The sequence below is a fragment of the Hoplias malabaricus genome, chromosome 12, assembly GCF_029633855.1.
Source record: "Hoplias malabaricus isolate fHopMal1 chromosome 12, fHopMal1.hap1, whole genome shotgun sequence".
Classification (NCBI taxonomy): domain Eukaryota; kingdom Metazoa; phylum Chordata; class Actinopteri; order Characiformes; family Erythrinidae; genus Hoplias; species Hoplias malabaricus.
In genome coordinates, this window is record NC_089811.1 from 13,490,274 (window position 1) to 13,517,011 (window position 26,738).

Below are 26,738 nucleotides of genomic sequence, written 5' to 3' on the forward strand. Positions count from 1 at the left end.
TCATACTGGAGCAATTTTATGTGTGTGAGGCAATATAATAGAAATAACAGCTTCTCCCTCCAACTGTGCAATGTTGAATAAAAAGTGGAAACTACATTTAAAAACACAGCCACCGATTAGTACTAACAAGGCTTGATAATTGCACTAATAGAGTCAGGAAAGGAAACAAAATGACTACATGTTCTGTGGTCTATCTGCTGAGCACAGCCTTTGCATGTGTTTTGTCCCAGTAATCACAAAGTGCTGCAATTATGGAGCTTCTTTTGTGCACACTTACATATATTCCAGCCAGAACAGCATAATTATGCGTTTTTCAAGTTGCATTTTCTAGCATCCATTTGTCAGCTAATTAGACCAGTGTACTTAGGTAAATGTGATATTTCATGAGGCAGCAGAGGAGATTTTTGCTTCATAACTTTCTTTCCTTTTTTACATTTCCTTCTTTATGAAAGTGTTTAGCGTGTGCAATACTATTTACATAATATATTTTATCTGACATTTCTTATGAAATTAAGAATGATAATTTAAAATCACATGCTGGTAGGTGCATTGGTTGTCCACAGGTGTGAATGTGTGAGTGATTGTGTGAGTGTATGATTCCCTGTGAATCACTGGTTCCCCACACAATGACTTCAGAAAGACCCTGAACCCAGCATGGACCTGAACAGTATGACACAATGACAGAAGGTGAATGAATGAATGAATGAATGAATGAATGAATAGGGAGTTTCCATGTTTCTACAATAACAACCTCTTTTTGGAAGGCTTTACACATTTTGTGAGAGTTTAACTGCATTCAGCCATAGTGGTATTAAGGAAGTCAGGCACTGATGCAGAAGGATTAGCTATGCAAATCCACTCTATCTCATCACTAAGGCGTTGGATAAAGTTCTGTCACACCAGGGAACATAATTACTTGCATAGCCAATCCCATTCCATTATTACATCATTCATTACAAAAGGGGTGTCCACAAACATTTGGACATGCAGTGTCAATGTCAACTGTAGGAAATATAGAGTGAAATTTAAGCAGAATATGGTGGTATGCCACTCATTTTTCAAAATAAATAAATAAACCTGACCTATTGCTTTATTTTTCTTTTCTTTTTTTTTTCTCAATTGTTCTACATTTTCTGATCCATTTAAAGGAGTTGTCCCCGACATCAGACACAAACCTGGTGAATTCTCTGATGAATCTAATGGACTGTATGATGGATGAGTTCAGGGAGGAAGGCCAGATTAAGGGCATGAGTGAGAGAGACATCTGTTCTTGGCTTGAGGTAAGAGTGTGTCCAAATTTTAATGTCTCATTTATTGCACAATTATTTACTGTACTTTCATAATTTTGCTTAAACTAAACTGTCGAACATGAGATACATGAACATAGTGTCATGTATGTTGGTTAACCACTGGCTTCTCATTCACCAGTTTTAGCTTCGAAATTCCAATCCACCCTATGTACTTGAACACTGTAAAAGCTGCACCATTTAAGGTGGAATGGATAATCTGAATAAAAAGTAAAAAAAAAAAAGCAGTGTCTGTTTCAGAGTTTATTGAAATGTTGGTTAATATACTAATTAAAACATGTTGGGTTAGTTAAGAGCTGCAATATGCCACCTTCATATATGAAATCAGCCAATCGTTATTAAATTAAGATTCACTCACAATATACCAATTGGCAAAAAAACAGTGAAATGGCAAAGCCATGTCTTTGATTGATCAGGAGAATTTGCTGTAAACCTTCATTTTGTTTGCCACTTGACCATTCCATAAAAGAAAATCTCACATTGAGTTGTTGCTTATTGCTCTGTTGCTTGCATCTTTGATTTGTCATGGCTACAAATGGCCTACTCTCACAGGAAATTAATCTCCTAGTCAAAGCCTGTCGCTTTGTCGTGTGCTAATGTGAATGCAGGGTAAGCGAGATAAACACTTATTCATTTCTGGAATACTGAAATATATCCACCATGTCCCATGCTGCTGTCTTTTATTATTTACTAATTTCATCCAGCTCCAGCCAAGCGTCGTAATGGACTGCAGGTGCGAGTCATCAGTTTGAGAGCGGGGGCGGACACAGTTGTCTCACTCTTTTGTTTGTTGCTGTTCCAACATAGTTTGGCGCTCAGATGCTAAAGAGCAGCCTCTACTCTGTTTGAGAAGCAGTTGCTGTCTGTGGTGCTGAAGTACTCTACAACACAGTTGTTCAGTATATGGACATGGAAAAAAATTGAAATGCTCTTCTATTTTTCATGCATGTGAGTTTAAGGCTGTGCAAAATGTGGGTAGAGATAATGCTCCACTGATATCAACGTTTGTTGGAATGGCATTATGTGCTTACATCACTAGTCTGTGATACAGTGGAATCATGTTCTTTGACAAGATAGATCACTAAACATTAACTTTGGAATGGGTCAAAGCTTCTCACATCAAAACTCCCCACTGATACAAACAGATTGTGGATGAGGTGGCCACACTTGATAAATACGGTCTGACCCCAGCTTTCACACTGTCCTCTAACATCATTGTAGCTATTTAGCTTCATATGTAGCTATTTTATGAAGTTACTTTTGCCTCCACTGCTGGTTCAATACTGGATGTTTCTTCTGCCTGAAAGTGTGATAATCATTTTTCCCCTACTTCCCCCCACAAGACCAGGGAAGCATAGCTGTGTCTGAAAAGGAAAAAAAAAATAATAATACAAATCTGACATGCAGACTCTGACGTGTGCCTTCATTGATTACTTCATCCTATGCCTCCTACTGAGCCACCATAGCAAAGAGGAAAGGGAGGGGGAAAAAAATGTTTACACTCAGGGAGCTAACGCTATTTTGTCCCAAATCGATGCCCATAGTGTTTTTATTGATTGTGTTTTATATAGTTTTAGAAATGTGATCTCAATGCAATCAAGTTAAAAAAAATACTTATGAATAATTGATTGTGTTAGTGGCGGAGATAAGGTCAGCAGTGGGCTGTGGTTATTATATTAAAGTGCAATGCAATAAGGCCTTTGCCTAACTGTACTTTTAGTTATTCTGTATTGAGCTGAGGAAAAAATAGGACTCTATACTCTTTCTTTGGCAGCCAAGAGAATTCTGACTGTAAGTCCATATTAGGCTGGATTTGGACATGGTAAAATTAGAATACAGATTGTTTCAGGATTGATAATTCCATGCTGTTTGACAGTTGCATGAAACTATCTAAAGGTACAGAATTTGTACCCTTAAGGGTACCACCACATTGTATAATGTGATCACTACATCACCACAACGATTATTAGCCAACAAGAAGACTAAATGTAGAACATTTCTTGGAATATTATATACTGGATGCGACCTCACCTACATATTTTTCATATGTTATCATAAAAATGATAGAAAGACAGATATTGAAACGGATTTTATGTGATTTATACATACTAATTTTGCTAAGTAGATAAATTATTTAATGAAATATACTACTAATATGCTGCTATATTTAGTTTGTGCTAAGCTTTTTCATTCATTCATTTGTTCACACATTCATTGTCTGTATGATGCTTGTCCAGTTCAGGGTCGTGGTGAGGCCGGAACCTAACCGGAATCATTGGGCGCAAGGCAGGAACACACTCTGGAGGGGACGGCAGTCCTTCACAGGGCGACACACACTCACATATTTGCTCACTCACTCACACCTACGGACACTTTTGAGTCACAATCCACCTACCAACATGTGTTTTTGGACTGTGGGAGGAAACCAGAGCACCTGGAGGAAACCCACGCGGACACAGGGAGAACACACCACACTCCTCACAGACAGTCACCCGAAGGAAACCCAAGCAGACACAGGGAGAACACACCACACTCCTCACAGACAGTCACCTGGAGGAAACCCACGCGGACACAGGGATAACACATCAAACTCCTCACAGACTTGAATCTTGATTTGAATCTTTTAACATGTATCAACATATATTTTACTTAATGAAATTTTAAAGTGACTATAAATAAGAGCTACTTCTTCTGTTGCTGTTTTCCTTTGTTGAATATGGCTTGTATTCATAATCAATGATAGATCTAGGTCTTCAAACCAAAATTTGTCAGTCAGTCAAGATTTGTTTGATGTCTGGTGTTCACAGTTTTTAGCATCTCTGATTAGTTATTCCCTTTCATGACTTCTAAAACATACTTTATTGTTCTATATTTCCCTTTCGTTTTCTCTGTGCCAGGGTATTTTTGTCTTCTCCCTGGTGTGGTCAGTGGGTGCCAGCTGTTCAGAGCCTGGCCGGCTTAAGTTTGACGGGCTGCTAAGGGAGTTGCTGACCAGTGCTCTGAGTCAGGAGACGCGAGAGCGCCACGGGATCCTGGAGCACGTCGAGCCGCCGACCAAGCAGCTGACCGTGCCCTTGCCTTCTGAGGGCACACTGTACCAGTATCGCTTCATCAAAGAGGTCAGTCAGATAGAGAGAGGAAAGAGGGCAACCTAAATCTTATGAGAGTAGGGCACTCATTAGTGTGTCAGGACATTTATTTCCATATTCATTCACTTCTTCATGAGATTTATTGAAGTCACTCTAATTAAATAGAAAATTGAAAAGTTGCTATACAATTTTGTAGTCATTTTCAGCCCCCTCAACTATTACTCATCACTATTAACTGGTATAAAATGTATGCTACTTCGGTGCATCCAAGTCTAATAAACTAAAACATAAAACAGAGTGTTCTAAGACATCATACCAAACAGATTCAAACTTGTATAACTTTATTGGTCTCAAGTTATTAGGTTTTTGTCTGTGTTTTGGCCTCCAGTTCACATGAAAATGGCATTATGTCACTGAAAACAGATTTTTGAAAACGCTGTTGTCACTATTTTTCGGAAATGCTGACATAACACAGCATGCCTGTCTCTGGCTATAATGCAAATAGCTCCTCACTCCCTATATAGTGACGGGCATAAGTCATTAAACTACAATATACACGCAGCTAGCACTAGATTTCAGTTGCACAGTACACTACATAAGGGATATGGAATGATCTGAAATTAAACCACCGTGTTTCTCTCAAGCATCATGGTACTTTTAGTTCTTTCTTTAAGAGGTACTATGGCCCCCTACTGGAGTGGCATGAGAGTGCAGCCGTTTTTGAAAAAAATTGAGAGAGGAAAATCTCAGTTTTTAAATAAAAGCAGATTCATATGGATGGGGCCTAAGAGTGGTTCTGGTATTTTAAACACAACAACAATAAAAAAAAAAAAAAACTGATGTTTTTGCATTTGTAAAACTGCATTGTCAAAAATTAGGCAAACATAATGCTCTGTGGGAGAAAAACAGAATATGTGGAAACACAGTTTAAAGCCTTTCCAGAAGACTAAAGACTGTAACTGCAGTATAGCCTGAATAAAAACCTACAGTATTAATATCCTTTATTTCAGCAGAAAGTGTGGAATTGTAGTCTGTAGAAATACCACATGGCGTGAGACCACACTATAAAATATAAGACAATATCAGGACCTCTGCCTTAGGTGTGAGACATGAAGAGATTTTCCAGTTGCTGAGAGAGGTGATTTGTCTCATTATTAGTTATGTGTCGTGGGCTTTAATTCAGTGTAATAAAACCTCATGCGTAACTTTGTCTAATGTGTCAATTTCATGGCTCATTAAATTCTGAAAATCACTGTTTCTGGAGAGCATTATCCATTGTTTTAATATGCAGATTTACAAAGGAGCTTCTTCCTAAGTGTGTGACCCCCAAATAAGCTTTGTTTTAGATTTCAGGGTTATGGAAAAAGCCTCCAGTTTAGAAGGCTGGAAGACTAACTTTAAAAGACCCGTGACATTTTCACTTCATTTTCTACATATATTTAGCATCTGTTGAAACTGCAGTGGTATTAGATTATCATTATCATATGCATCTAAAACTGATGAAATTATTTTGAACAGTAGACACAACAGTTAGGTTTAATTGCAGGAGAAATTACACATAACACAGGCCATAAGTATGTGTACAGGGAGAAAATGTTCTTGTAATGCTCTGGGCTCAAGTACATTGGATTTAAAATAAGTCCCGAACTCACAATGACAGAGGCCATAAACCAGTAATAACACTTTCAGTGAAAGCAATAGATTGAGACAAATATATGTTCTGGCCGAAATCCATTGGGGCTTTGTGTGAACATAACTAATAATCACCACGTTATGCATTCTGACCCAGGGTCCGGGAAGATGGGAGCTATGGACTGAGGAGCTGGTCCACGCACCCTCCATTCCCAGAGATGTCCAGTTTAATGAGATCATTGTGCCCACAGAGGACACAGTGCGCTACACGGCTCTGATGGAGCTGCTTGTCACACACCAGAAGCCAACCGTCTTTGTGGGGCCTACAGGAACTGGCAAGAGTGTCTACATCATAGTGAGTGTCTTGGTCTGCTTCCTTGCTATGCCGGCGTTTTGGACTGAGCAGGTCAGTAGCTGGCTAACATTTGTCCTTGTGTTCCATTTGCTGCCACAGTCATCTGTGGCTGGGAGTCTGAAAGAGCACGATTGGCCTCGCTCCCCTAGACTCGGAAAAATGAAAGTGGGCTCTACTGGAAATTAAAGCTTGGTTCTTTTCAATTGCAAGTTCACTGTATGAGATCAAACTGACTCAGATGCTCACACGACTAAAGGTAATAAAACAACATATCGAGCAGAGGTCTCTAATACATATCACATGTGACCCTTCTCAACCAGTCACATCGGAGTAGTCAGTCAGAACAATCAACAAGGCATCTGTGTACAGATAAAGTCCCGCCCTTGAGCCAAATGAGCCAATCAGTTTGCTAGGTATGGATAAAGACCTACCTATCAGCAAATAGAGCCAATCAGCTTTCTTATTATAGGTGGGTGGCACTAGTAGGAAACGACGCTAAAGTCAAGTACCAATTTCAGACAAGTCATTAAGAACTTTATTCCAATATGCATTTATTGTTGGTTAATATTCATATAAGTACTAGGCTCATTAATAACTCTAACTTTTACAGAAGCATCTATATTTTTACGCATTTTGTTTTTCAAATGCACAGAAGTTGAAAATGAGCTAAATTCCAGACTCCCACCTTCTGAGCTAAATTAAACACAGCAGATTTTTACCACTATAGAGGGGTCTCATATAAAAATAAAAAGGAACTGATGGTTTGTTCCTGTGTTGCTCATTACTCAGTCTGTCTCCTGGAGATGCATGGCTCTGTGGGATCTTGTTGTTTTCCCTAATCTAGCACACCTGATTCCACTCACCAGCTCATTTTCCAACCCTTCATTAGCTGAATCAGGTGCAATACTGCAGGGAAAACACTAAACCACGGAGAGCTCTCCAGCACATGATTGGAAGAACCTTGACCTTTCCTGCTGTGCATTCCTTTTCTTAAAGCTCCCATGTCATGGAACCTTGAATTTCGCTCAAGTTTAAGTATGGCATTTTGTGCGGAATTTAACACATAATTAAATAATTTAATGAGTTGAACTGCCTGGAGAAAAAAATGAATTCAAAAAATGAATAAATAAATAAAAAGCACATAATGACCATAGGCCACCATGCCCACTTCTAAGTGCTTTCTAGGTGTAGTAGTTTTAATGATTTTAAATATAATGTCTTAAATTTGCTGAGTAAAATTTTGTGGGGGGAGCTTTAACATTTGACACAGAAGCTTTAATAGAGATAATTCATTTCAGCATGAATAATATGTAATCTACATTCTGAACTCAACAGTAGCAACTCTTTATTTCTATCACTAAATAAAACCACTAACATATGACTAGGGTCTGAAAATAGCATGTGTTAATACCTTAAGTTTGACAGCACAACAAACTACATACTACCACTGCTAACTATTGTACGTGGACTTGTAATAGGTGGCTATAGCTGGCAATAGCTCAGAACATATGTAATTAGATTCTGAGCTGGATAGAAGGTTTTAATACTAACTGGATGCTTGATTCCAAATGCTGTTAACCCAATTCCTTTAAACTAACCAGAGTCAAGCTCAGACTTTTAGCAGGACTCTAAGGAAATAGAGAGAACAGGTAGAAATAAACAGCTCCACGCAGGAACCCTGGGTCTACCTGTTTGCCTGAGAAACATTTAGCAAAGCTACGGGGACTGCAACTGTGCGTTTGGCACTGCAGGGGGCTTCTCACTCACTCTTTCCACACCTCCCTGTCAGCATGGCCGGTTGAGCATGGTGGCAAGGGAGAACCACAGGAGTTTGAGAGAGACAGTGTGTGTGTGTTTGTCTGAGTCTGTGTGTGTGTGGAGCACAGGCGTGTCAGCACTACATGATAAACGATCTGACGGCCCGAGACGGACGGCGACCCACCGCGCCTCCACCCCCAACACCCCATCCCTCCTTTCCTCCATCCATGCACTCCTATTTTTGGTAGAGTGTGTAAGAAAGCGATGTAGCCAGCTGGAGATCCATCACCCTAACAGCCTCATCCATTACTCCCCTCGTTATGCTCATATTTTATACACGCACTCTCGTACACACATGCACATACACACAGTTTCACACAGTAGCAACTCTGTCTCCCCTGCTAGGGCTCGCTCGCTGTAGATTAACAGCTACAAGCTCAACACAGCTTTCGGCGCACAATGAGGCAAAGTACTTTCATAGGTAACTCAACTTTAGGCATGTCTCAAAGTGAAGGTTGTAGTTCAGGGTAGGGGAGACCTTGCCAGCAATGGAATTTGTAAGCTCTCACACATTTAAGGTGGCTGTATCAGGACATCACTGCTTAGTGATATAACTAACATGATCTGTCTGTAAAAATAAAAATGTTCAATTTACACTTCATTTATTCCATAGCATCATATCATCATGCCATTCATGCCCATGTCTGTGGACTTCGAATTGCTTTTGTACTAGATTTGAAGGACCTCATATTGTGTACCAGATGTATCTATCACTGGAGTGAATGGGCAGGGTGTCCTAAATCCATACTCAAATACCTAATTTGATTTGATGTGCATACGTAAGAATAAAGGAATTCTTGAAGAAATACTAGGTAAGATTTGGTATTTTTGCTCCTGGGATCCTCCTGCTATTGCAGAATGTAATTCAATTTTATGGCACTGTTCTGAAATCAAGGTGGAGGAGGGTGGGGATTGGGGGTGGTTGTAGTTTCCTGCCTTCCTCCAAAAGGACATACCAACCACAGATGATCTATTCTAAGTATCATAAGACAGAGATGCATCACAATAATTTCAAAGCTGTAATTTTAAGATGGAAATACTATATAGTGTTCCTTTAAGCTCTGAGTAATTCTGGTTCTTTCAGCATTTACCAACATAGACACCGAAGCTTGTTTTTGGATCCTTTTCAGATCCCAGTCTAAATTTAAATGCTAAATCTCCAAAGGTTAGTGTTAAGATCAACATAAAGGTCTTGAATTACACCCAACATTAACTAAGTCCAGTTCATAATGGGTCCCTGCATACAGACAAACATCTACACATACTCACAAAAATGCACATAGGCATAAACAGCTACAGATAATTTGTAAATTGGTGAAAATTATTTTTCAGTGATTTTTGACACAATCACTTTAAAGAAACTTTTATGCATCTTGAATTAGTAGGCATTCAGTACTACTCATGCACATATCCTCTCTCATTCATCCATTCACATAGCTGGGTTTTACTCATTAATATATTTAAAGTGTCCCATTTGCATTTAGCGCTGATGTAAAAGCAGCTGAAGGCTGGGGAGGAAGAAAAAACGTTTCAGGCTTCTTTTCCAGAGGCTGAATCGCCTCGCAGGTGCAGATGACTTCACTGCCCTAGTTGAGGAGGCGAATGTGAAATCATGCCATTTGTCAGATGAGGGTGCTTTCAGAAGCCTTCAAGTGATTTAAGAGACATTATGTGTTGCATGATTAACTTCTTACAAACTGTTTCCAGCATTAGAAAAAGATTAATTTGGTCTTTTTTTTTCAGAATTCAAGCAGTCACCCATTTGACCCATGTAAAGTGTAGGCTGTTAGGAGCTGTTGTGTTATTAATGTTTGTTATATAAGGGTGTCATATAAAAACGATTCCAATTACAAGAAGGTCGATATACATACCCTGCCAGCTAGCATTAGAAGCTGTCTTCTTATTAATATGCATTTGCTGAATATTTTGTTGCTAATTGCACCTAAACATTTTCAAAACATCTGTAAAAATAACGTTTAATCATGGGTCATTATGTCAATGCATAGAAATAAAGGTGAAAAATATGTAATACAAATCATATTTTAATATATCTGCACTCAATGACTTCTTTATTAGAAACATCTGTCTTCTAGCTCCGCCTAAATGATGTGGGATAGTATTTAAGTTGCAGGTAAAATCAAAAAAGTCTTTTGTTTGACCTGCAGTGAAATGACCCAGACAATATATTTACTGGTTTTATCTTACCAACAAATGGCAGCAAAATGTTGCAAATTAGTTGGAACATGAACAGTAAGGCTTGAAACAGTGTGAAATACCAAAGAATGTCAGGCTGGGTATAAAACAACAATATATATAAGACCTAGGTTTTGTGAGCAAGGATATATATGGTAAGGCTTTCCATTCCACATCCAAAAATGGTTGTCTTGCTCATCTATGGAAGGTAAAGGCTTGTGAAAATAAAGAATAGCATCAACTTATGATTTTAATACTGGAGAAGTTTGTGCCTTCAACAAAACTATTCTTAATAATTATTTAATAGGAAAGGTGAAGTGACACAGTGGTTGCAACAGGTTGGAATAATCAATAATGAAATAAATAAATAAATAAATAAATAAATAAATAAATAAAAACATCTGTAGATTTGTACTGGTTAAGACATGAAAATTAGATGTGGGTGTGATTGGTTTGTTGAATTCCATGCACTGTTAAATAAAGTCAGTGATAAAACAAAAGAGAAACAAATAGTGAAACGCACTGCACACCAGGGCTATATTTCATTCATGCATTCATTCATTTTCTGCAACCGCCCATCCAGTCCAGGGTCCCGGTGGGTCCGGAGACCATCCGGAATCACTGGACGCAAGGCAGGAACCCACCCTGGAGGGGGGATGAGTTCCCCACAGGGCGACTCACACTTATGGACACTTTTGAATCACCAGTTTTTTTATCCACCAACCAACTTGTGATTTTGGACCATGGGAGGAAACCGGAGCAGGACTTGAACCTAAAACCTCCATGTCCCTGGAGCTGTGTGACAAAGATGGCAAAGATATACAAGGGAAGCCAAGAAACACCTGGGAACAAATCAGAAGCCCTAATGACTGACAAAGGCAAGGCAAGGGGGAGCAAGTCTGGATGAGGGAAACCACAACGATGGGCAGCAGGAATATGGACTAGAATGAAAGATATTGGGGCGGCACGGTGGCGCAGTCACACAGCTCCAGGGGCCTGGAGGTTGTGGGTTTGATTCCCGCTCCGGGTGACTGTCTGTGAGGAGTTGGTGTGTTCTCCCCGTGTCCGCGTGGGTTTCCTCCGGGTACTCCGGTTTCCTCCCACAGTCCAAAAACACACGTTGCAGGTGGATTGGTGACTCGAAAGTGGCCGTAGGTGTGAATGTGTGTGTGTCTGTGTTGCCCTGTGAAGGACTGGCGTCCCCTCCAGGGTGTATTCCCGCCTTGCGCCCGATGATTCCAGGTAGGCTCTGGACCCCCCGCGACCCTAAATTGGATAAGCGGTTACAGATAATGGATGGATGGATGAAAGATATTGTTTTTGATGTGATTATTAACTATAAAACGCTAATGTACACACTCCCAAAGAAGGTGAGAGATTTTTATTGGCTTATATTATGTATTGTTTTATATCTTTAAAAAAACAAACAAACAAAAAAAGGTACTGTCTTGATGGTTGTATTGTGTATTGTGGTTGTATTTTGAAGCTTTGATGTTTTGTATGAATTTCTTAATAAAGTATATTTAAAAAGGAAACCAAAAAAAGAATGAGGAAAAAAGCGCAGATATATTATAGTATTATGACGTTAAACATTAGATATCTTGTATTTCTACTTTTTTCATTTTAATAAAGGTCAAGCACTTTTAATATTGTCGAACAGCTTTCTTGGACATTGCTGATTTTTTTCAACTTTTTGTATCAACTGCTGTCAAGCACAGAATGATCAGCTTATTACCACAGAGACATTTTCAGCTGGATATTTTTGTGCAGTGGACCACTCTGAGCCTAGTGACCTCATACTGAAAAAGGTCCACCACCCACATAATACCCAGAAACTGACCAATGATCCATGTGGCCTGTGAGCAGAAGCAGAAAAAGGTTTTTAAATAAAGTTTTGATGATGATGAGAGTATGTGTCTATAGACCTAGGCTTTTGAACCCTGCCAACAAGTTTAATTGAATGTCTTCCATACTCCACAGGACTTCCTATTGAATCGACTGAACAAGGACATGTACAACCCTCTGCTCATCAACTTTTCAGCTCAAACAACAGCTGCGCAAACCCAGAACATCATCATGTCCAAACTGGATAAGAGACGCAAAGGAGTGTTCGGCCCGCCATTGGGAAAGAAGACGGTGAACCATTATAAGACAGTAGTACTAGTAATAGTAGTTGTCATCTATTTTAATATTGTCTTAGATGTATTTGTCATTGTAATGACATCTTTCACTTGTAACTGCTCATATTTACCTCCGTATGGTCACATGTACTGTACATATACATTTATTTACACTCTACACTACATGTCCATTTTGTAGACACCAATTATAAATGACTGAATTCAGTTGCTTTCAGTTGTACATAAGCTTAAGGGGATCATGGGATCATGCTCAATTTCAGGCATCAACTAGAGAGGTTTAAACCCCACCAACCCCAAGCACTGGGATGTGGAGTGATGGAAATGCAGTGATCAAGCAGAGTGCTCGTACCCAATGATCAGACCTGCCCTCACCAATCTTATGGCCAAATACTCAGACATGTCCCAGTCTGTACTCTAAAGTCATCTTATACGAGTAGAGACTGTTATTATAGCAAAGAGGGACACAGCTACCCCTGACATTCAGTCATCTAAAGTGTCCACCTGCTGGGTGTATTTTAGGATTTACATAACCTAGCATCCCTCTGGTGTCAAATTGATGTTTGAAATAAGGGGAGCTTTGAGGTTTATTATTGTGAGCTTTTTTTAAATAAAGGCATACAAATTTGTTGTATTTGTTTGTCTGTAGGTGGTGTTTGTGGATGATGTGAACATGCCAGCGAGGGAGACATATGGGGCCCAGCCACCCGTGGAGCTCCTGCGTCAGTGGTTGGATCATTGGAACTGGTATGACATGAAGGACTGCTCCATGATCAACCTGGTCGACATCCAGATAATGTGTGCCATGGGGCCTCCTGGTGAGTTAGATATTTAATTGAGCCTGAAATCTGACTATGCACCTGAATATAGCAAGAAAACAATGTTTCTGGGCCTGGTCCAACTTGGCCCACATAACCAGTGTTCAAATCCTAAACTGGTTGTAGTCTGACAAATTTTTCCCAAATTCTACTGAAGCCTGACATAATTGTGTCCCAACCTCATGAACTTCCCACAGGATAGTAGCCAAACAAAATCTGTGCCTACCAAACAACATTTTCCTGTTCTGCTTTAACTGCCCATGTACAGCACAACAAAACATCAGTTTCTGTCTGATAAAATTCTGTCCTTGACTGTAGCTCAGAGATTTGTCCTGATCAAGCAAAATTACAGCCTGTCAATACTGGGTTCATACCTGAATTCAACCCAATAATACAATACAAAATACAATATAAAAATGTATAAAGAAATATACATGAATTAATATACAGTACATTTATAAATAAATACATATAAAATACAACACAATACACTACAATACAAAAAAATAATGATTAAAAAATATCCCTACCTGACTATAAAATAAAGTTTTGTCCACACCTCACTATTATCTGACAAAAAAATAACATGAAATAGCCCAGTTACCATCTACCCAAGTTCTGCATATCTCCTACTTTTTGTTCCATCTACATGGTCTCTGAAAGGCTTCTGATTTGCATTCTATCAGTATAATTTTAGGAAGGAATACAATGGATGAACATATTCTGTAATATCTTTTCTCTTCTCTTTTGTCATATTCAGGTGGTGGGAGGAACCCCGTGACTCCTCGCTTCCTGCGCCATTTTAACACGGTTACGATCAATGAATTTGATCAGAAAACCATGAACACCATCTTTTCTAGAATTCTGGACTGGCACTTGACCATACGGTAAATGTTTGCTGTACAACATATTAGGATTAAACTATTTCTCTTTAAGCTAATAATGCAGTTATATTTTGCTTCCTTTGGTACTATATGCTTTCTGCTAAGTTATCATATGACCTAATGTCATGTAGCATTTTACAAATTAGAACAATGTCAACTACACGCATACTTTTTCTTTGATAGCCACATTAGCCTGCTGGATCGTATGGTTACTCTTGAATTAAACTCCTAAATAAAAGCTTACTTTTGATCTTATTCTTGTGCTTAGACTTTCATTTCCGAAGACGTTTGCCAGCCTTACTGCTCAGATAGTTGCTGCAACCATGGCCGTGTATCAAGAAGCTACTAAGAATTTGCTACCCACCCCAGCCAAGTCTCATTATCTCTTCAACCTGCGGGATTTCTCGCGTGTCATCCAAGGAGTTTGCTTATCTCGTCCAGAGACTGCTGATGACCCTAAAGCTATTAAACGCCTCTGGGTACATGAGGTAATGCGCTTACTCAACTATAGTGTAAAAGGCTGCACAAGAGCTTTGCTGTGGGAGTTAAACAAGCAAAATAATCCTAATAAATTGCAGTTATCACTGTTAATTAATATGAATGTACCACATTAATCATTTCATGCCTGTAGATTGGACAAACATAATTTCTGGAGCAAGTATGTACTGTAGACAAATTTATGTGAAGGACCATCAGAACCAGGTTTGAGAAACACTGTTCTAAATAGAACAGGAGACATGTAACGTTATTATGTGACCTGTAAAATAAATGCAAATGCTATATGAACATTAGAAGTATATGTGTAAAATATTAGCAGCAAACAAACAAAACAGCGGCTACAATGTATTAAGTATCTACATCCCATATATTGTTGCTATGGCAGATAATGTTTATCTCATATCTCAATGTTTATATTTTTACATATTTTGCATAGTTGTCCTTACATACATAGTCTGACTTAAATGTCTATTCCCATAACCCTTAAAAACGTTTCATAATTACCCTAATAATCACATAACCTTAATTTTAAGTATGCCTGTTACTGGAGTTCAAACTAAATTAATGTAAAGTAGTTTTAAAAAGTAGTTTTAGAATTAGGGTTAGGGTTAGGGTTAATTACACATATAACAATTACCACAAATGGCAATCTATTTGAATTAAGTAAATTCCTATATTTACTTATATAAAAATAATATTTATTTTTTGTATTGCTTCAGGTGCAGAGGGTTTATTACGACCGTTTGGTCCATCCGTCTGACCGCACATGGATGGTAGATTTCTTGCAAGAGGTCTGCCAGTCCCAACTTAAGGAGGACTTCCACCAGCTTTTCAAACATCTAGATTTTGACTCGGATGGCCGTGTGACAGAGGACGATTTGCGGAGCCTCATGTTTTGTGACTTCCATGACCCCAAGGGCGAAGACCGTAACTACCGTGAGGTGGGTGACCTGGACCAACTGCGTCAAGTGGTGGAGTCCCACCTGGAGGAGTACAACAATATCAGCAAGGCACCTATGAACTTGGTGCTCTTCCGTTTTGCCATTGAGCACGTCTGCAGGATCTCCCGTGTCCTCAAGCAGCCTCGTGGTCATGCCCTGCTTGTGGGCGTTGGGGGCAGTGGACGGCAATCTCTCACTCGCCTGGCTGCTCACATGGCAGAGGCTGAGCTCTTCCAAGTGGAAATCTCGAAAAGTTACGGCACAACAGAATGGCGCGAAGATCTCAAGCTCTTCTTGCGCAAGTCCACATCCGGTGACACCCATGGTGTCTTCCTCTTCACTGATACCCAAATCAAGATGGAGTCCTTCCTGGAAGATGTAAGCAACCTGCTCAACACAGGGGAGGTGCCTAACCTCTTCGCTGTGGACGAGAAGCAAGAAATCTGTGAACGCATGAGAGTTCTCGACCGCCAGAGAGAGCGGGACAAACAGACAGATGGAAGCCCACTGGCACTCTTCAATATGTTTCTTGAGCGCTGTCGCAGCCAGCTGCATGTAGTCCTGGCTATGAGTCCCATAGGAGACACGTTCCGAGGTCGCCTGCGACGCTTCCCTGCCCTCATTAACTGTTGCACAATAGACTGGTTCCAGGTCAGAACAATTATTTTTTTATGGTTAATTTGAATTGGAGCGGCACGTTGTGTCACTGTCACACTGCGTGTGTCCGTGTGGGTTTTCTCTGGGTGCTCCGGTTTCCTCCCACGGTACAAAAACACATGTTGTTAGGTGGATTGACAACTCAAACATGTCCATAGGTGTGAGTGTGTGAGTGAATATGTGAGCAAACTGTTCAAAGGGTGCTGAACTAAGGGTTGTACATAGTTAGCCAGAACCATCCTCATTTCTTTACTCTCAGATATATTGTACACTGCGACAATTAACTGCCAAGATTGACGCCTTTCCATGACTTGTTGTTTAAGAGCTGGCCTGAAGATGCTCTGCAGGCAGTGGCATCTCGGTTCTTGGAGGATATTGATATGACGGATCAGGCTCGCGCTGGCTGCATCGATATGTGTCAGAGCTTTCACACCTCCACCATCAATCTCTCAGCACGATTTCTGACAGAGCTGCAGCGCTACAACTACGTCACCCCCACCTCCTATCTAGAGCTCATCTCCACCTTCAAAGTTCTGCTGGAACGCAAGCGAACGTAAGTCACTTCAGTGTGTACTACTGGCTATATGGTTTCTTGGTCGTCTCATACACAGTTTGGAGAGTGAAATTATATGCATTTCAACATTTATGTGTAAAGGAAAAGAGAAAATCAACCTATGTACAAATGTATCCAGATTACCCATTTGTTTACAAGTAATCTAATAATTCAGTTGGTGCCGATTTTAATAGCTAAACAATAAAACAGAATAACTTTTAATTGCTAATCAAGAAATATTGACCTAACTAAGCAATAATAAAAAGCATTTGTAAGAATTTAAAAGATTTCACAATACTATGCTTAAGTCATAAATGTATCAACTAGAAAGCTTTAATGTAAAAATGCAACCTCTACTTACACCCTTGAGCCATAACATTAACCCCCCCCCCCCCCTCTCTCTCTCTGTTTCGATATGCACTGTCCATTTTACTGACATCACTGACCATATAATTGCACTTTGTAGTTCTTCAATTACAGAATGTAATCCATCTGCTGTTCTGCATAATTTTCACTTTATATTTCAATAGTCAGGACCACATCAGAGCAAGAATTATTTGGGTTTGTTGATCAGCCATGGCATGTGTTATATAGTGTGTTGCACTAGTATGAGTGGATCAGAAACAGCAGTTCTGCTGGAGTTTCTGAATCTCTCAGTGTCACTACTGGACTGAGAATAGTCCAACCAAAAATATCCAGCTGACAGCTTCATGTTGGAGGCATCCTTTGTCCACTGATGAAGGCCTAGATTGTTTAGATCATGGTAATTTTACTTCACTTAGGTTATGGTAACACCACGCTCATAGTGGAATACTCAAATATCCTCATAATTGTACACTGAGTTTATTTACATCTTAACTATTTAATTATGCAGAAATGTTGTAGCAACTGAATATACTGAATACTATATGATATAATATTTTATTATTTGTTAATCACTTGGCTTGAAAGGAAAATTTTGTCATGATACCCACTAACTTTTTTTTTGTCAGTGAGGTTATGAAGCTGAAGCAGCGGTATGAAGTGGGCCTTGAGAAATTGGAGTCAGCTGCTGCTCAGGTGGCCACCATGCAGGTGGAGCTGGAGGCCCTTCAGCCGCAGCTTCGTATTGCCAGCAAAGAAGTGGATGAGATGATGGTTGTGATCGAGCACGAGTCAGTGGAAGTGGCCAAGACAGAAAAAGTGGTCAGAGTGGATGAAGCAGTGGCCAATGAGCAGGCCATGGCTGCCAAGTCCATTAAAGATGAATGTGATGCAGACCTGGCTGTAGCTCTACCCATCTTGGAATCCGCTTTGGCTGCACTCGATACACTCACCCCACAGGTAAGATACACAAGCAGAAAATGCAGCCCACTTTTTGTAAGCCTCAAAGTAAAAATAAATAATTAAGTAAAAAATTGGCACTACACTTTAAGTTGGTTCTTAAGGCTGGGTGTAATTCAATATTATTATTAACTTTAAATTAAATCATTTAATAAATGATGACATAAATATTCCAATGTATTTGGCTTTTGATGCATGGTAGCATCTGCTGTTTAGCATTTAACATAGAAAGGTTAAAACAAGCCAGAATTAAAACTTATGGTCTCCTCTCTAGGACATCACAGTGGTGAAATCTATGAAGAGTCCTCCAGCTGGAGTCAAACTAGTGATGGAGGCCATCTGCATCCTGAAGGGTATCAAACCAGACCGTGTTCCCGATCCCTCTGGCTCAGGCAAAAAAGTGGAGGACTTCTGGGGCCCAGCCAAGAAGCTTTTGGGTGACATGAAGTTCCTGCAGAGTTTGCACGAATACAACAAAGACAACATTCCACCTGCCTACATGAGCATCATCCGCAACAAGTACATCACCAATCCTGACTTTGTGCCAGAGAAGATTCGAACAGCCTCCACAGCTGCTGAAGGCCTCTGCAAATGGGTCTGTGCTATGGACTCCTATGACAAGTGAGTTCAGCAAAGTTAGGCATTGTAGAGGATTTGTACATACGTATTCTTTAAAATGCCACACAAGTATTATATATTGCTCATTCACTTCTGACTGAAATGAAAATTCTGTCACAAATGTGATTCTGAAACATGTAGTGTATGCCACATTTACAGTGAAAGTTTATAGACACTCTCTTGGCCTTTGTTTTCTTTGAAATCAAACTTATCGATAAGGAGTTTGCCCCACATTGCTGCAGTAACTGTTGCTAAATTTGTGCAAAAAACTTAGGTACATTAGATTTTTTAAAATGTGTTGTAATGATGGCATTCAAACTTCAGTTATTATCTTGGAAAACATCACACACACTCACTTCTGGACTCCTCCATATGCTTTAGGATATCTCATCTGACCAAATCAGTTTTAGGGGTACTGCAATATTTGTCTGCACAGGGTTCTTGTTGACAGTCTAATTAACTCTTTCAACAAGTCATCTGTGGAATGGGGCCATTCTGTTTTCCCCTATATCTTCCCAACTGATCTGAATGCAGATGTCACTTTGGTCACATTATTGGAACATTTATGTCCAATAATGAACCCACTTTCGAAAAGTCATTGATATTCTCCTCTCATATGATCAGCATTTCTGTACATTCAGAGCACAATCAGTTATTAATTGCTTTTATGCCTCATGTAGTAATCCTCTCTCAAAGCATCAGTCATGGGACATGCTTGATTGTTATGTTTCTCATTATTCCAGGTTTTGTTTCAAAGTGAACACTGACACAATGACAAATTTAACTTTTAAATAATTATAAAATAAACTTGCAAAGACATGCTGCTATTGTTACAACAACCAGCCATTTTCATTCATTCAGTAGAGCCATCAGTGTATTGTGGTACATTCTCACTCTCTCTCTCTCTTTTTTCTCTTTCTCTCATTCTCTCAGGGTTGCTAAAGTTGTGGCCCCCAAGAAAGAGAAGCTGGCTCAGGCTGAAGGTGAGCTGAAGGTGGCTATGGAGAGCCTCCAGAAGAAGCAGGCTGCTTTGAAGGAGGTCCAGGACAAACTTGCCAAGCTGCAAGAGACCTTGGAAGCAAACAAGAACAAAAAGGCAGACCTGGAGAATCAGGTCAGTGGTTGCTCAGAAGGTGAAAATGTAACCATTCAGATATTTAGCAGTGAGAAAATAACGGAAATAAGAAGATACAGATACATTGGATAAAAACACTAGAAAAGGAATGCTTTGAATTCATTAAAATGGGTCATTTCAGCATAAATTAATATGTATTTATTATTATATTAACAGTAACAAAGTTACTGGCAAAATATGCTTATATAATATATATGATTTGAGTGGGAAGAATGAAGGGATTCAGTGCATCGCATTTGTCATTGTAGCTGCAAGTAATATGTCCTGAACCCCTTATAAGTATGCTATTAAATATTTTAAGGTTTACCCATCATAGAACCAGACAGTCAAATTTACATATTCATCCTGTGTAATCATGGGCCATTCTGGAGCAGCCTTTGAGATGATTTGAAGTGGTGTTTGTGATCCATAAATATTCATCCAACTTCAATACCTGTGTTCACTAATGCTATTGTGGCTAAAAGCAATGAAATCATCACACTAATGCTCCGACATCAAGAGCTCTCCCAGAACTGCAGAAAAACCTGTGATTTGGAAATGAATGTTTGAAGCAAACTTTTGCACAAAGGGTGAAACACCGCACATCGTTCCAGCCTTGAGATTTGAGTCTACACCTCTGCAGCATGTTTTCAGAGGCCACCAAGTCCGCCTCTGTTATTAGAATCACTGTTTACATGATTACCATTCTTTTCGTTTGGCATTTCTCTTTTGCAGCTGCACAATTTTTTTTTCTTACAGCGTTGGTGTGATGTGCTTCTTTATTCCCCTCTACAGTCTACAGAGACAAAAGATAAATGTCACATAGTTTTGGATGGCAATTGACTATACCCGTTTCGTGGGTTTCTCAAGCAATCTTTAATTGACGACAAATTCCACCCTTCTGCTGATCTCCGCGCTTTGTGTCTGAGCTTTGTTTACAGCCTTCCTTTTCTGAGGAGTTTAGTTAGTATTTTGGTCTTCAAAAGATTCAAACCCGCCCCCCCCACCACCATTTTTTGTCTTTTCTTCTTTGTGTTTACTTTCCTTCAGTGCATCTCACTGCTCAGGCTTTGAAGTTGAAAAAGTGAAGCTCTTGTTTCGAACCCACCCTCTGCGTACACACACAGACACACACACACTGTTCTCATTTGTCTATAGAGGCTGGCTGTCAGTCGACTGGGTGTTTGGGTAACCACCACCAGGGCCTTCTGTCTTTTTCTGCCCTATTTCACTGCCTTTCATGTCGCTTTTTTTCCCCACCCTCCCCCTTCCCCTTCATCTCTCATCTCACCGTGTTTATTTTTTCAGGTTGTCTGTTTTTTCCCCTCTTCAAATGGGGAAAATTGTTTATGCCATGCTCTCCCAAGCATGTCGAACATGCAGGCACTCACATGCATAGGGACAAACTCAGAAACCTCCCTCTCACCCAGAATACCTTTGAATGTTTCTTTCTGAGGTGAGGGGAAAGCATTTAGGTTACAATTCACTTGCCTTTTACTCCTTTGAAAGTATTTTAGCTTCTTTATTTGTCTCCGCAAGGCTGGAAAGGACGATGGTCTCACACAATTGAGCGGCTTTGGCCATGGTGTGGAATGTAGCAGCCCACAATTCTGAATGCACCACAACAATTACAGTCATGAAGATCCAGAACTAGAAAATTAAAATTACCCCATTTTGTGATCAGCTCTGAGCTACAACCCCTTTGGGAAAACAAATGTTTCCATCTATAAGAATTTATAGCGACAGTTATGGTTATGCTATATTGATCACTTAAAAGGGAGATTTGAATTGTCAGCCAATGGTAAGAATAATAACAATCATTCATTCATCTATAACTGCTTAATTCTCATTAGGGTCATGGTGGGTTCAGAGACTAACAGGCATCATTGGGCAAAAGGTAGGAACATACCTTGGGCAGGGCTTCAGCCCGTCAAAGGGCATATGGTCCGCTCACACTTGTGAATAGCTTTACATATGCACACCTGTGAATAATCTCAGTGCTTTTGGACTGAAAAAATAAAAAAGCTCCCAGAGGAAATCATTACAGATACAGGGAAAATATATGAAATTCCTCACAGAGTGTCACCTGAGGCGTGGATTGTTCCAAGGACTAGAAGTTGTGTTCCACTGTAACAGTCGAATTAACAAACTGCAGACAAACCTGCTCCCTAATACAATTACATGAAGTTATACAAATGAGGATAAACCAAACTGATTTGCACAGAACAGAATTGACATTTGACACTTTTATTAGTGCTGTCAGCATTAACGGGTTAATGCATTTGAATTATTTGGAAACAACAATGCAAATGAATAATTTTTCCAAATTTGGCTGTAATTTTCTCCCATAATTCACTTGTTTTACAGAGCCTAGTGACATATTAGCAGTTTTATTATGCGATATAAACCCAGTATTGCTACCATTGAGTTCAGAAAGTAGATAACAGTAAATTTATGGAGAAATATGGATTAAATCTAACTTAAATCTCTCTTTCTCAGAGGTTTGGCCATTTTCTTTTTCTTCTGGCTTAATCCACACATTTACGTTATTATAAAATAAAAAGAATGGTTTCCTCTAACCTGTTTGTCATGCATAACACCCTACACATTTATTAGTTTTATTTCTCTTCCAAAAAACTAGGAGATACCAGCATTTTAACTTTAATTACAATGAATCAATTAACACCAGAAATTTCTATTTAAATGACAGAAATACAATGCCACAAGGCACAAGTAAAAGGGTATTTGGTATTTGAAGCCATTTATCTGAGCAGTACACCTCTAGGCAAATGCAGATTTAAGTTTAGTAGCCATTCAAATAAAAATTTAAGAGTGTGCACGCACGCACGCACTCACACACACACACACACACACACACTTTTGAAAAAATTTTTCATTCAAACATGAACTGGATTCACAAGCCGTTCCGAGCAGGCTGAGCTGCCTAGAGACTGAGAAAATATGCCTGTAGGCCAATTTAAAGCGAACAAAAATAGATTCTGGAAAGCATGTTTACATGAATCAAACCAGGGAAATCATTTTTCCTCTCAACTTCAAAGTGCAAGGATTTCATGTCTAATAAGGATAAAGCTTTCTAAAACTAAATATGTCTCTTCTGAGGAGCTGATGCTAGGTAGACCCAGTCCAAAATGTGATAAATAATACAAAAATGTCAAGTGCATTAATATCCATCTTTACACAGTGCAGTCCTGTGTAATCTAGTTTACCAAACAGTGTGCCACTAAACTTTTCAGCATTTTTATTATTATTATTCATTTGTCTGTAACACTGTATTATTTATTGTCTGTAACGGCTTATCCAGTTAAGGGTTGCAGTGTGTCCAGAGCCTACCTGGAATCACTGGGTGCAAGGCAGGATCACACCCTGGAGTGGGCGCCAGTCCGTCACAGGGCGACACACTCTCACACATTCACTCACACTCTCACACCTACAGACAATTTTTGAGTCTCCAATTCACCTACCTTTTATTTTTTTATTATTATTATTATCGTTACACTTATATAGCGCCTTTCTAGACACCCAAGGACGCTTTACAATCTACACTGCTCAGAACGCTCAATTCACACACACTGGTGAGAAGCGGCAGCCAAACGTGCACAGCGTACTCTCAACCAGAAACGACCGTCCACCTGGAGGACTGCATCGGGCACTAGGACTTCACCCAGGACAGAGCGCCAATCCATATCTGGGCACAGACACATTCACTCACAAACCAGGACAGTTATTACAGAAGCCAATTCACCTACCCTCCATGTTTTTTTTTGGACTGTGGGAGGAAACCGGAGACCCCGGAGGAAACCCACGCAGACACGGGGAGAACATGGAAACTCCACCCAGATGGGACTTGAACCCAAGATCCCAGCGCTGGGAGGCGAACGTGCTAACCACCAAGCCACCGTACCTACATGTGTTTTTGGACTATAAGAGGAAACTGTAGGAAACCCACCCGGAGCGCGACTTAAACCCACAAACTCTAGGTCCCTGGAGCTGTGACTGCTACACTACCTGCTGCACCACCGTGCCGCCCTATTAATATTATTATTAATTTTTTTTTTTTCATGTAGCAAATTTGAATGTACTGAGTAGAGGTTTGTTCCTTTGCCTAATAAAAATGAATCTGTTCAGCCAAGTGGAGGGTTATTCACAGTTTTGCAAACGCCTAATTCTGTCTTGTAGCAATTACATTTTTATCATTTTTACCTTAGTTATTCACCTGTGTGTTAATAATATTTCCTTATAATACATCATAATCACATGTCATAAACTGTAAGCTGTCATTCTCATGTGGTTGTCGTCTCAGCTGATTTTTGATCTACTGCCCACTGAATTGATGCAAAACTCAAGAATAAGGAATATATCAGAAAAACATGAGACTATTTGTGAAGAGAAAATAGCTTTTTTAAGAGGATTAGCACGAGCTGTTACTGAAGAGAAAAAGTCAAGTGGATTTTATTTTTTGAGCTTGATAGCTGCTGTCTATTACCAGCTGTTTGACTAAACTGCAAATGTGAAATGACGTATTCTGAAACAGACGCCGTTGCATGCTTCAGTGCACTCTCATGCCTCACTGTAATCAACGGCATCTGTCTTGTACATATACAGTGCTTAAAAAGTATTAAATAAAGCTAAATATTGTGTGACATGATTTGGCTATGCAAAATTGTCCACAGGTCTGAGTGTGTGAGTGATTTGGTGAGATTGTGATGCCATGTCTGGGGTGTGTTGCTTCCTTGTGCCCAACTCTAGACCCAAAATGACCTTGATCAGGATGAGGAGGTTATGGAAGATGAATGATTAAAATTCTGACCCTTTTTCTGACACAAGAAGGCAGCATTGACCCTAATTGATTTTTGGTCTTTGCCTGCATTACCAGTAAAACTTAGCAGAATGCATTGTACAGAAAGAGAAACAGAAAAAAACTCTCTCCAAGTATCCACACTTTTGAATTATTTCTCACAGGTGGAGCTGTGCAGTAAGAAGTTGGAGCGTGCGGAGCAGCTGATTGGTGGTTTAGGTGGAGAGAAGACTCGATGGAGTGAAACTGCTCTCAACCTGGGCGAGCTGTACAACAACCTGACTGGAGACATCCTCATCTCAGCTGCTATAGTAGCATATCTGGGGGCTTTCACTTCCAGTTACAGACAGGTAGATGCACCCACACGCGCTGATAATTAATGAACTTAAATAAATAAATAATCTAATTATTTGAATCCTTTGATCATTTAAGGCGGCAGCAGTGGTTCTCAAACTTTGGTACATGAAGCAGCATATGGTGGTATGCCATGTGACCTCAAAAAATGACTACTCCATTAAAAAATTAATTAATAACTGAAAATCTGAAACTGGGTGCTATGGTGGCTCAGCAGGTAGTGTCACAGGGACCTGGAGGTTGTGGGTTCAAGACCCGCTCCAGGTGACTGTCTGTGAGGAGTTTGGTGTGTTCTCCCCGTGTCCTCTCACAGTATTTTGCAAAATCCATGGAAACAAGGCCCAGTTTCAGCTTCTTACTAAATTAAGCAAAGGCTAGAGACAGATGTGAGTAATTTGGATTTTACTGCAAAAATGGCAAAGTGGAAACAAGAAAAACAAACAGAGACCAACCCAACAAAATACTCCTAAACCCAAAAGGACTAAATCTAGAGGAATATATAAAGAAAATGCTTAATTGAAGGAAAACTACTTGGCCAATCAACACATTATTAGAGCCCTAAAACACTGTTTAACAGTGCCACACCTCCTTCTCCTACGGATGAAAGTGCTGGGAGCCGCTGGGAGCACCTGCTCCAAGCGCCGCTCTGTTTTCACCTATAGTCCATTAAAGCACATATTAAATTCACGTATTTATTTATTTTAAAAATGCTTATTTCCCCAAAAATTTTAATGTTCTCATAACTATATAATTGTGTTCAAAACATTCAGTTTAAGCCTAATTATTAGTATGCGCTCTATAATTTTTTATAACTTTGAGTAACGCATGCAAATTACAAAGCAAGACATTCATAGGATTGATAGGTGGTACTTGGATTCTTTGATTTGATAATAGGTGGTACTTTGTCTAAAAAGTTTTAGAACCACTGAACTATAGTATATTGGGTTATGTCTTGTTGTACGGTAGTTCGACATTGTATCTCTCAAAGCATATGATCAAAGATTGTTCATATACTTTCAGACCCATAGAAAAATAAGATTCTCTCTCAAATGTTTAGTATTAATTATTAATGAAGGCTTTGAGAATTATTTTTCTGATGGGGATAATTGTAATCTACTACGCCTTGCATGGTGGTTTATGGTGGCTTTTTCTTTTTTTCTCCTTTTTTTTGTTTTGTTTAAATGGTTCTGAAAGCTTTTGCTTTTCTCATATTTTGTCCTAGCTTCCCATTCTTTAGATTGTATAGTTTTACAGCGTCTTATATTATATAAGTTTGATTGCAAATTAGTGTTCTCCCCATGTCCACATGGGTTTCCTCCAGGTGCTCTGGTCCAAAAATACACAATGGTTGGTGGATTGGCTACTCAATAGTCCATAGGTGTGAGTGTGTGTGAATGTGTGAGTCGCTTAGGCTTAGGACACATTGCAACTCTGAACTGGATAGCCGTTTACAGACAATGAATGAATAATTGCAAATTAAATAAATTTAATTAAAAAATTAAAAATTTTTAATGCATATTATTACAGCATATGCAATGGCTAAGTCATCTGTAGTTCATGTTTAGTTCCTGAAAGACACACAAACACTCCCACTTATATATGGTTAGTGTCATATTTGTTGCTATAGTAG

The 26,738-nt window shown here is 39.5% G+C and overlaps 1 protein-coding gene across 4 annotated transcripts in view; it reads left to right on the forward strand.

Annotated features, from left to right (window-relative positions):
* The window catches only part of dnah7 (dynein, axonemal, heavy chain 7), a 144,498-nt gene that overhangs the window by 63,885 nt on the left and 53,875 nt on the right, over positions 1-26,738 (forward strand). For 2 of the 4 annotated variants that reach the window (XM_066685892.1, XM_066685894.1), the window contains 13 exons: positions 1,149-1,280; positions 4,205-4,426; positions 6,186-6,383; positions 12,375-12,551; positions 13,182-13,350; positions 14,111-14,237; positions 14,503-14,722; positions 15,452-16,324; positions 16,654-16,883; positions 17,876-18,206; positions 18,481-18,827; positions 19,758-19,938; positions 24,919-25,104. In XM_066685892.1, coding sequence (XP_066541989.1) covers positions 1,149-1,280; positions 4,205-4,426; positions 6,186-6,383; positions 12,375-12,551; positions 13,182-13,350; positions 14,111-14,237; positions 14,503-14,722; positions 15,452-16,324; positions 16,654-16,883; positions 17,876-18,206; positions 18,481-18,827; positions 19,758-19,938; positions 24,919-25,104 — 3,393 coding nt within the window. The remainder of the gene's footprint in view (positions 1-1,148; positions 1,281-4,204; positions 4,427-6,185; positions 6,384-12,374; positions 12,552-13,181; positions 13,351-14,110; positions 14,238-14,502; positions 14,723-15,451; positions 16,325-16,653; positions 16,884-17,875; positions 18,207-18,480; positions 18,828-19,757; positions 19,939-24,918; positions 25,105-26,738) is intronic. The other 2 variants (XM_066685893.1, XM_066685895.1) reach the window with 1 other exon arrangement.